Raw genomic sequence first — 11,429 nt, forward strand, 5'->3', positions numbered from 1 at the left:
GTATTTGTGACAGAACTTGTCGGTTCTGGGGTCCTTCGCTTTCCCAAGAAACTCCAGTAAACCCTGGCCAGTCTAAGAGGAAATCCATTCCTCTTATAGATCATTGGTTTGGGAAGAGGACTTGTTCTAATTAATGATGTATAATGGGAATTTTGCCAGAAGGTTTCTGGAAAGGATTCTCTGCTCTTATGAAGACATACACGAGACAGGAATATGACATTTTCCAGCTCTGGACATTAGATTGTGAAAAGTTAATGCCCAAAGTTGTTGGCATGGGGAGGAACTAGTCAACCTGTTGACAATTCCAGAGCCAGAAAGGTGAAATGGTTTTGGTTCATAGATCATTTGGAAAGCTGCTCAACTAGACACCCAATTAATCGAAAGCCACACTACCTCCAAATTTCATGTTCTATGAGATAATATATCCCCTTCATGTGTAAGTCACCTCTATTCATGATTTGCTATTACTGGCAACCAAAAGCAAAATCCTCACTGCTCCTATTTACGTAACTGCAAAAATGTATCTTACAAAGTTTATTCCTTCATCCAACAAATGTTTAATGAGGATGCCCCATGCACTAGCTTGAGTCATTCTGCAGACACGCTTTGGCTCTGCATTTTTTCCATTTAATGTTTTCTGCAGCCATTAAAAACTCTCTTTGAATATGTCATTTTAATGGCTTCATTTTAATGGCTACTTTATTTAGTCATTTCCCTGTTATCTGACATTTGGGTTGCTGAGGATTTTTGTTATTAAAAGCAAAGACATAGTGAACACCAATGTACATAATGAGTCACATTTCTGATATTTTGGGGACATATTCCTAAAAACAAAAAGAGAAGAAGATACAAGTATTTTTAAAATGCCTGAAACATTCCCAAATTGCTTTCTAGACAGTTTATGCCAATTTGTATGTCCCCATACAGCATTTGAAATTTTCTGCTGCATCTGAGGGCACTCTGATAATAGGCATTTTTTTTAAAAAATGTTTCTAGGAAGAATTGTGATTAAAGTCTACAGGACATATTTACCTGAAAAATCAATGGCATAAAAAATGGGAGGGGAGGCTGTCAATGAATAAAGGAGACTTACAAGATATAATGCTTGGATCTTGCTAGCATCCTGATTCATACAGATCTGTAAAAAGATATTTTTGAGAAATTTGAGTATGGCCTAGCTATTATTTGGTTTTAAGGAATTAGTGTTGGTTTTATTAGGTATAATAATATGGTTGTGTTGGGAAAATAGAGTGCTTGTCAGTTATAGACGCATCCTTATTTTTTAAATTTATTTTTCAAGTCCCAGCATAGAACTTGAACTCAACAGCCCTGAGATTAAGACCTGAGCGGAGTTCAAGAGTCGGCTGTTCAACCGACTGAGCCACCCAAGCTCCCCAATGTGTCCTTATTGATGGATATTAATGGATGAAATGGCGTGTTATTTAGGATTTATTTTAAAATACTCCAGCAAATACAGGAGGTGGGGTGGGATAGGAGAACCATGATTGGCAAAATGTCGACAACTGCTGCAAGTGGGAAATGAGGGCTTATTAATATTCTCTTTACCTTTGTGTATGTTTGAAAATATGCAAAGCTTTTCAGTGTTTTACCCTGATTAATTTTTTTGAAGAATATAATAGTCAACAGAATATACATAAATGCTAGGAGACCGCAGGTCTGCTCTCCTCTCTTCATTGTCTAAATGAAAAGCTCTATTGGGGTTGACTGGGACCCTGGCATTCCCCGGCTGCTTCATTCCTGGCTCCAAGGACACCAGAGAACCTGGTTTGGTCCCAAGAGCTACGCTAGGGGTCACACTGAAGCAGACCTGAAATGGTTCCAATGAGCCAGAAGGAAGTAGGCTGCCAGGCAAGCTTCCTTGGAGTCCTTGGACTCCAAACTCCTGGGCCCTAGGTCCTCGGTCAGCTAGCTCATGTGCTCCCAGACTCAGGGGTTGGACAGAAATCAGATGACCTCAGGCTTCAAGCGCAGAGAATAAATTATATACTGAAAAGCACCACCTGTGACAATCAGTTTCATTTGTGTGCCTACGAAATACAAGGAGACCAAAATGCATGGGGTGTAGCACATTTTAGAAACCGACTTAATTACATCACTTGTTGGAAGAGGCACACATACATTCAGAAACATGTGTTTTAGTAAATGAAAATTGTAGGGTTTCAGTTTGTGATGCAAGCCAATCCCCTGATTTGGGTACCAGATTTGGCAGCCACTGTGGTCTGGGTGTCTATGTAAAGCGTGGAACTAGAGATGCTTGGTTAATTTCCCTCCCCCGATTCTAGTCTTGATGCTACACCTGTCAGTGGCTGCACTCACTTAGCATAGTCAGGTGAAAAGAGCACAGGCCTGGGAGACAAATTGAGGTTCTCATTCTGGCTTTACATTTTACAGGTTACTTAGCTTCTGTACTCTTCTTTTTCTCACCTGTCAAATGGAACTAGTAGGCTAATAAGAGCCAGCTCCCCAGCAAGGGGGCGAGGAGCCAGGGATACCTGGCAGAGGGCAGGTATGCTTGGTGATGCTTTTATCCTTTTCCTTCACCAAGGAGGACCCTGAGGCTTCTCACTCCCAATCCAAGGCATCCCTAATGTTCAGTATTATGGGCTCAAAAGAGGGAAGGCTTTTTATGAAAAAGCCTATAGTATTGAACTTCCACACTTTTAAGCTCTGACAATAGCAGAAGTTGTGGAAACACCTCTCACAGCAAACTAGAGGAGGGCTGCCTCCCAGTGCTTCTCTCACACTACCACGTATGCCATTTTTCTGTCATTTTTGCTGATTGAAAAGATGGCAGTGATCAACTAGGTTCAGTAGGTAATCAAAACTCGTGGCTTCGCTGTCCTTTGATAAAATGGAATGTTTTAAAGCCAAATAAGCAAGATAAAATCCAGAAATTTTCAGTCCCTGGGACACGTCCCCACATCACTAGGCATGTCATTCATTGGAAAAGTCAGTTTACTGAGCTCGTCAGCTGGCTTCGGTCATGCACCTGTACAGCATTCACCCCAAGTGAGTCAGCATTCGGGCCCCTGAAGCCGGATAACTCCACTCTGCCTTTATTTTGACACTTGACTCTCTATGCCTTGTTTTGTAGGTAGCAGCTTATTTGTCCCAGCCTGGATGTGAGGTTCCTTGAGGTCAAGGACCTTGTCCAGCTAATAATCATTGTGTGGTCCAAACAGTGCAGGCTCTTGAACTTCACAGGTGCTTAATTAATTATTGTCGTAAACTTTGGCTGAGAGCTATTCTTAACTGCTCTACTTTCCAAGACTAAAATAATCAAGTCACCTCTGGGATCAGAAATGAAGATTTTGGGGGTAGCAAACATTTGCCCATTTAAATCTTGTGCTACAGGAGAAAGTTCTCCTCTGATTGTTGGCAAGAACCTCCCCCTCCCGCTCCCTTGCTATTTCTGGGCTTTCCTCATTTTCAGTGCCTTTATTCTGTTTCTGGAATATTGTTGGCTCAATAAAAGGCCCCAGATAAGTGTTTGTCTTTTTTTTCTGCTTGTTGCCTCTGTTCTATCTCCAATGAAGAGACCCCTAAGACTCCTCTGGCCTTACAGCTTTGGGGCAGGGGCTCTGGCTTCCATTGTTTTTGTTTTGTTTTGTTTTTTGTTGTTGTTGTTTTTAAGATTTTATTTACTTGTTAGAGAGAAAGAGCATGAGCAGAGGGAGAAGAAGGGGGAGAAGGACAAGCAGACTCCCCACCAAGCAGGGAGTCTGACGTGGGGCTTGATCCTAGGACCCGGAGATCACGACCCAAGCCAAAGGCAGATGCTCAACCGACTGAGCCACCCAGGAAGCCCTCGTTATTCATTTCTTAGTGCAGAAAGATCTGCAAGTTGTACTGCTTCCGGGAATTCACTGAGCCAGAAGAGGTGCCCCAACATCCTCAGATAACCAGGAACTAATCACTCAACACCTTGGTTACTCCTCAGAGTTCTTTGGCCTGGGGAGAGAAAGACATTGCTCTCAGCTCAGTCATTAAACTCAGTAAGTTTTTCCTAAATTCTCCACTATTAAAACCACCTCATTTCAACTTGAGCTTGGGGATAAGAATGAAAGATACTAGCAAGAGAAAACACAGCAAACACAAAGTATTTCTATTTATTTACTTATTTAAGAGACAGAGAGAGGTGGAGGAGTGGGGTGGGAGCAGAGGAAGAAGGAGAATCTCACGTAGACTCCGCACTGAGTGTGGAGCCCGACACAGGGCTTTATCTCATGACCTGAGGTGAAACCAAGAGTCAGATGTTCAACTGACTGAGCCACCCAGGCACCCCAAGACAAAGTATTTCTTTACATAAGGAAGGTACCTAATAAATGAAACATGCAAGGCGAAGAGTTGCTGAGGGAGTTCCCAGGGAAGAGATAAGGGTCTACTTTTCTCTCTACCATTAGAGTCCATTACTGTAGCTCCCAATGGAAGTATCTCCAGCCTCCCCCGCCACCACCCCCCACCTCCCATGCTCCTTCCTTAATGAAATCATCCTCTCCCATCCAGCTAAAAAGCTAGATTGACCATCTTTCTCCAGTCACCTGATTACCGGTTGCTTACAGCCTACACTCATGTAGACCCTTTTGGGCTGTAAAAGAACAATCCAATTGAACTGGATGGTAACCAGACAGTAGCACAGTCTGTATAGCTAAGTGTTTGAGAAGGGTGGCCCCTTGGCTCTGCCTGAGGAGAGCAGGAGGTCATCTCCCCAGAAGCCCACACATGGCAAGGCCTGACCTGACCACATCCCAGCGTGCACTGGGAAGCAACCATGGGCAGCTGTGATAACAAAGAAAAGTATTGGCTTGGGGACAAGCAGGGTGTCATCAGGAAACAGGATAAGGGTGAGTCCTCAAGATCCCAATGATGGAGCTTACGTTAGGAACCTGAACTTGATAATAAAGGGAAAAAATGGAGATAAGTTTGGACCAAGGTTTGGTCCGAATGAAAGGTGGAACCCAGGGAGGCAGGCTCAGTACTCCTTTTTTGAATGGCATTTGTTTTCAGAGACTTTGATGCCCATCCCTAGAACAGATCGGAATTCTCATGGTTACTGAATCATTTGCTTGGAAGGATTCCATGTCCCTTGGGGTGGGCTGACCCTGAGCACCCCTCAGTGAGAAATACTGAGTGAATCACTGCTCTTTTCTTTTTCTTGGTGTTTTTAGAAATGCCTATTGTCCTGTAGTTGGTATTCTTGGGAACAAGTCTGTGTGCATGGGTGGAAAGGTCAAGAAGGTAGAAATTGTGAACAGTGAGAGGTAAAGGCAAGAGAGACACTTTTTGTTTGATCACACTATAAAAATCAACACCTCAGTTTTCACTCCCCAAATATAAGGTGTATGTTTGAAGTATTTTGTTTAAAAGACAGGCAAATCTTGAGCAAATTTCTCATTTCTACATATGCTGGCATTTGCTGTTTCTCTGAAATACCACTACTACACTCGTGTACACACATTTCATGTGTCTGAAATACCACACATGCACATGCACGCACACACACGCACACACACCTCTCCTTGCCTGCCTAACTCCTCTGTAGCTTTCAAGCATCCCTGCTTAGTCTTCCCAGAACTTCAAGCCTGAGATGGGTTCCCCTCTTGGCTGCTCGCATAGGACACTACTCCCTCCAGCACAACACGTACACGGTAGAGTAGTCACCGTGCTGGGCTAGAGCTCCACAGGGACAGGGCCCAGATCTGGCTATTTTACAGTTTAATCCCCAGTTCCTGGAATGGCACTGAATGAGTATTTGTGCAATAACGGAATTCTGATGAGTCTGTACAAACCTTTTCTTTGTACGAACCTTCTTTGTATGAAACTTTCTCTGTCTGAACAACGTCTGCTGACTGTGGCTGTTCAGGTTGTGCACTCCACAGGACATCTAGCCAAGTCGAGAGGGGAGGCCCAAAATCCAACTCTCATTCTCATCACCCAGCCACTTTTTTGCTGCCTGGAGGCACCCACCTGGAGGATGAGGTGCCTTTTCCTGATTTGCACCATGGCACCCTACAAGCTTTCAGCAGTGCAGCTCTGAACAACACGCAGTGTCTTCACTGAGAGCCCCCCCCCCCCCCCCCCCGTTCCTAGAAAGGCTAGGACTGAGCACTTTTTATGACACTCATTCTTCGGGCCCTCTGCCAGCCGTCACAGCCAAGACCCTGCCCGTGGTCCCTCACTCTTCTCTGATTTTTGTCTCCTGCAGGGTTTGGGATGACCACTCCAGCGACGGTGGGAGGAAAAATCTTTCTGATCTTTTATGGCCTCATTGGGTGCGCGAGCACCATCCTGTTCTTCAACCTCTTCCTGGAGCGCTTGATCACCGTCATCGCCTACATCATGAAGTCGTGCCACCAGCGGCAGCTCCAGAGACGAGGGGCCCTGCCCCCCGAGAGCCTGAAGAACCCGGGCAGGTGCGAGGCGGACGGCCTGGCCGGCTGGAAGCCCTCCGTGTACTACGTCATGCTCATCCTGTGCGTGGCCTCCCTCCTCATCTCCTGCTGTGCCTCGGCCATGTACACCTCCATCGAGGGCTGGAGCTACTTCGACTCGCTCTACTTCTGCTTTGTGGCTTTCAGCACCATCGGCTTCGGGGACCTGGTCAGCAGCCAGCACGCCCAGTACGATCGCCAGGGCCTCTACCGCTTCGCCAACTTCGTGTTCATCCTCATGGGCGTCTGCTGCATCTACTCCTTGTTCAACGTCATCTCCATCCTCATCAAGCAGTCGGTGAACTGGATCCTGAGGAAGATGGAAGGGGGCTGCTGCCAGCAGTGCCGGAGGAGACTTGGCCGCTCACGGAGGAACGTGGTCATGCCGGGCAACAGCGTGCAGAACCGCTGCAACATCTCCATAGACACGGACGGGGTGATGGACAGCGACACCGACGGGCGGCGACTGTCGGGGGAGATGATCTCCATGAAGGACTTCCTGGCCGCCAACAAGGTCTCGCTGGCCATCCTCCAGAAGCAGCTGTCTGAGACGGCCAACGGCGGCCCGCCGCAGGCCAGCGTGCTGTCCCGGGACAGTGAGTTCTCGGGCGGGGTGGGGGCCTTTGCCATCATGAACAACAGGCTGGCCGAGACCAGCGGGGACAGGTAGGAGCGAGGAGTGGACACCGGGAGGGTGGGCGACGACGTCGATGACCAGGGGATGGGCACCCAGCTCAGCTCTGCACCGCCCGGCTCGCTCTGGAGCTGCCCCCGTCACCCTGTGCAGGCCCCGCCGTACAGAGCTCTCCTCCTCCCACTCACGGCCACCTGCCGGGGCTGCGGGACCCAGGCCCAGGCCTCTCTCCTCCTCTTGACTCTCTGAGGTCACAGTCAGTCTCAAGAATGAACGACAAAAGCAGCCTGAGACACTGGCATGTTCCTTTACGCATCTTCCTCCAGGGAGGGAGGGGGGTTAGGTAGGCCTCCAGTCCTTGCTGCTCTGTTCTTCATTTGGAAATAAAAATCCCCAAGGAAGATCCTCCGGTACCTCCGGAGCCCCGATGCAGTGAATGCAGATTCGCTGGCCTTCCCACCGCCTTCAAACAAGCCGGGGTGGGGGGTGTTTCAGATGTGTCTGGGCCCCGGACTTCCTTCGGAACGGATTTGCCCACGGTCCACGGAGAGGGAAGTCACCTGTTCTACCCTCCGTGTCTGCTTCTCTGCTTTTTGTTTTTCCTTTCTCTTATTTTTAAGATCCTAATGCCGGGCTAACGCGTCCGTGGGACATCCATGTGATAAGAAAACTAAATTCAGCTTCAAGCCTTGAAACTGCAGCTGAGTAGTGGAGAGACTCACTTTTGTAATGAATGAACATAGCTTAACGTTCTCCCTTTGAATGGTCACAGAGACCATGTCATTTTTTTTTTTTAAACCAGGGCTTGGGGCCCATTGCAAAGATAATGGCTATTTATTAGAACTGAAAATTGAATAAATCCTCACTTTATTAACTAAGATGACATGAGTGCTCATTATGGCCAGTGGGGCTGGGCGGGGGGGATGCCTAATTAAACGCGCATTTCTTGTGCTCAGAGAAAAAGGAAATAAGAAATGAACCCTTAGGGATAGGAGTGTCATCTTGGATTCTTGGCTGGGGAAACATTCTAGGCCAGATAAGAAAATTTGGCTTCTCCTGTGTCATTTGTTTCGGTTCTGCCTTCTGGATTGTAATAAGTCTAGTTACATAACCTCCCGAGCCAGTAAAACATTCATGCTGGGAACAAAGGCTGTTGATCTTCTTCATATATTCAGGAGAGAACATTTTGAAGTTTGAGAGCAGCGTCAACAAGAGATAGCTGGTTTTCTTTTTTCTTTTTTTTTAATAAAATAAGGATGGTACACACAGCTATTTTAGAAATGATGAAGAAGGTTGGGCGTCGGTGAAGAAAAGGAAGCCAAGACCTATGTCTAATGAAACTGAAATATTGAGCAGAAAGCATCAGAGCTGGGAGGATCTTAGGAACCATCCCATGTAACTTTCTTGTGTTTTAGACAAGGAAGAAACAGGGGCATGGAGGGAGTACTCCTTGCTGAACTCTGAGCTGACAGCAGATAGGCAGACAGCTAAGAGAACCCAGGTGTCCAGATGGGGACATCTGGGCTCCACGCACACTCCACACAGCTTCAGAACCTCCTTTAGCTGCTCCCTCTTAGACTGAGTTGCCTTTCCTTCCAACTGTCAAATCCAATATTTTCTCTACAATGCCCAAAGTACTCAAGAGCAAGGATCCAATAAGCAGCAGCCCTGGGCTTTGAACTAAGGGCTGTGCAGCTCCAAAGTCAGAGATCTTCAAGTCTTCCCTCATATTATTCTTGAAGCATCTTGGAGCTTCTGCAAAACCCCATTATGAACCTCTGATCACAAACCAAGCTCCCCAGGGGTCCTGCCCTACATGAAGCATTATGGGGATAGGGAGAGAAGCTGGGTTCTTGCCCCAGGAGATTTCTGGATCTCCACATTCATGGTAGAGGGACTGGCACAAAGCAAGTCCTTGCTTCTCCAATCCAAGTTCCTAGACCTCAGAGGTGTACCCAGAGGCCAAGGGGCATTAGTATAAGCGAGTGTCATCTTCCGAGAAAGTCGGTGTACTAAATTATTTTTGCAGAGAAATGTTATGTCAAAACACATGGCTCTACTTAAGTAGGATCCAAAACTAGAATAAGCTTTTGAGCTAGCCATGAAAAAAAATTTTAAACTTTTGAGCAGTTTCCTGAGATGTCCTCTCAGGGTCTTGGAAAATGGGTTTGTTTCACTCTGGGTTGAGGTTCCTTGGTGGAAACATTTGAGGATCAGTGTAAGGAGTGAAGTGTGGTATGTTTATGATGCACGATGGGAATAACATATTCCACCCCACCCAAATGGCAAAACTAGGAATTTATTTAGTTAAGTTTCTCTCTTAGTTACTCTTAGACATGAATTGGTTAACAAGAGAATTTCTAGGTAGTAATATAAAGCTGGAGTTCAAAATAAATAAATAAGTAAAATAAAGCTGGAGTTCAAAATCTGGAGCCCACAAAATCTAGAGCGGTTAAGTTCCAGACCACCACAACACAGTAAATATTGCAATAAAACCAGCCAAATGAACTTTTTCATTTCCCAGTGCAGATGAAAGTTATGCTTACTGCATACTATAGTACATTTATGGCATTGTGTCTTTTTAAAAGTACACACCCTAATTTTAAAAATGCTTTATTGCTAAAAAATGCTGACCAACATCTGAGCTTTCAGCAAGTTGTGATCTTTTTGCTTGGTGGAGGGTTTCGCCTCAATGTCAATGGCTGCTGACTGATCAGAGTGGTGGTTGCTGAAGGTTGGGATGGGGGCAGCTGTGACCATTTCTTATAAGACAGCAATAAAGTTTGCTCCATTGGATGACCTATTTTTTTAATGAACAATTTCTCTCTGTGGCACATGACACTGTTCAATAGCATTTTACCCACAGTAGAACTTCTTTCAAAACAAGTCCATCCTCTCAAACCCTGTCACTGCTTTATCAATGGTTTCTAAATTGTTTGTCTTCTTCACCAGAAATAGATTCCATCTCAAGAAACTACTTTCTTTGTTCATCCATAAAGAAGCAACTCCTCATCCAATAAAGTTTAAAAAAAAAAAGACTTTAAAAGTTTTTTAAAAAGATTTTATTTATTTATTAATGAGAGACACACACACACACACACAGAGAGAGAGAGAGAGAGAGGAGAGAGAAAGGCAGAGACACAGGCAGAGGGAGAAGCAGGCTCCATGCAGGGAACCCAACATGGGACTAAATCCCAGGACTCCAGAATCATGCCCTGGGCCAAAGGCAGGCGCTAAGCCACTGAGCCACCCAGGGATCCTTGTCAACTCAGTTTTTAATTAATTTTGTTTAAAAAATTATTTGTCTTGCTAACTAAGGGGGGGGGGGACTCATATCACTTGCTATGAATAGAAAATACAGTCACTGTAAAGATCAAGAAAATGAAGACAAAATTATATTATTAACTTCTAGACAGAGCCTGTATCCTAGTGAAGGCTGTGAATCTGAGACCTTTTCTCTCCATTAAAAATGCAGATTGGCTTGTGTGGGGGAGGTGTGAAAGACACTGGCACCAAACAGACTTTGTGATGTAACCACAAGGACTGGAAGAGAATTGGAAGCACTATGTGCTTTGATATTAATTCATTCCAAGCCTGAGGGCCCCTAAAATCATGTCATGTTCACCCAAATTGTTGGTGCATATCCCGCATTGGGGGCTACATAAAAGTAACAAAGCCTAATTGCATACGGAAGAACAGTTCTTAGGTTTGGACACCAGCCCATGGACACCTGTTCCAATGTGAGATAGGCTGGGAATGTCTCCCTGTGCCTCAGTCCCTCTGCACCTGTGTTGGGGAAATGGTAAAAACATCAGATCAAACAAGGTGATGCTCAGGGCAGGGCTTCGTGGCCCTGCAGGAGCTGTGCAGGCAGTGGGCACTAGCTGTCCACGTCTGGAGATGGGATAGGGGTGGGGAGGACATTAAATCCAACAGTGAAGGATTTTGTTTTGTTATTGCACCTGACATCTAGTGCTTGCCACACTGTACTTTACTAATGGTTCTCAAGTATTAAATGGCATCACTCTTGGTGATGGTTTTATACCCAACCAAAAGATCCCAACAACTTTATTTTTGTTCCACTGAGTCCTTTCATTTCAGAATTAGTTGGGTTAATTTTACAATTTGACATAGTAAAATGTTTGGGGAAAACTGTAAGAATAGTATCTTGTATATTTCTAGAACTTTATGGTTTTTACAGCTTATCCATTCACAACTGTAATATTTTTACCTTCATAACCACATTGTGAAGTAGGCAGAGCACTTATCTTCAAACTACCTTTCATCTTTTCTGAAATAAGAGAGAAATAATCACACTTTATGTAAAAACTAACTGGGCTTAA

At 45.2% G+C, this 11,429-nt stretch overlaps 1 protein-coding gene across 1 annotated transcript in view; it reads left to right on the forward strand.

The window, feature by feature from the left end:
- The window catches only part of KCNK13 (potassium two pore domain channel subfamily K member 13), a 97,056-nt gene extending 89,092 nt beyond the window's left edge, over positions 1–7,964 (forward strand). Inside the window, exon 2 of the mRNA XM_072839666.1 lies at positions 6,227–7,964. Within this exon, the coding sequence (XP_072695767.1) occupies positions 6,227–7,122 (896 nt within the window). The 3' untranslated portion in view covers positions 7,123–7,964. The remainder of the gene's footprint in view (positions 1–6,226) is intronic.
- Positions 7,965–11,429: the final 3,465 nt, after the last annotated feature.

Source organism: Canis lupus, chromosome 9 (genome assembly GCF_048164855.1).
Source record: "Canis lupus baileyi chromosome 9, mCanLup2.hap1, whole genome shotgun sequence".
NCBI lineage: Eukaryota > Metazoa > Chordata > Mammalia > Carnivora > Canidae > Canis > Canis lupus.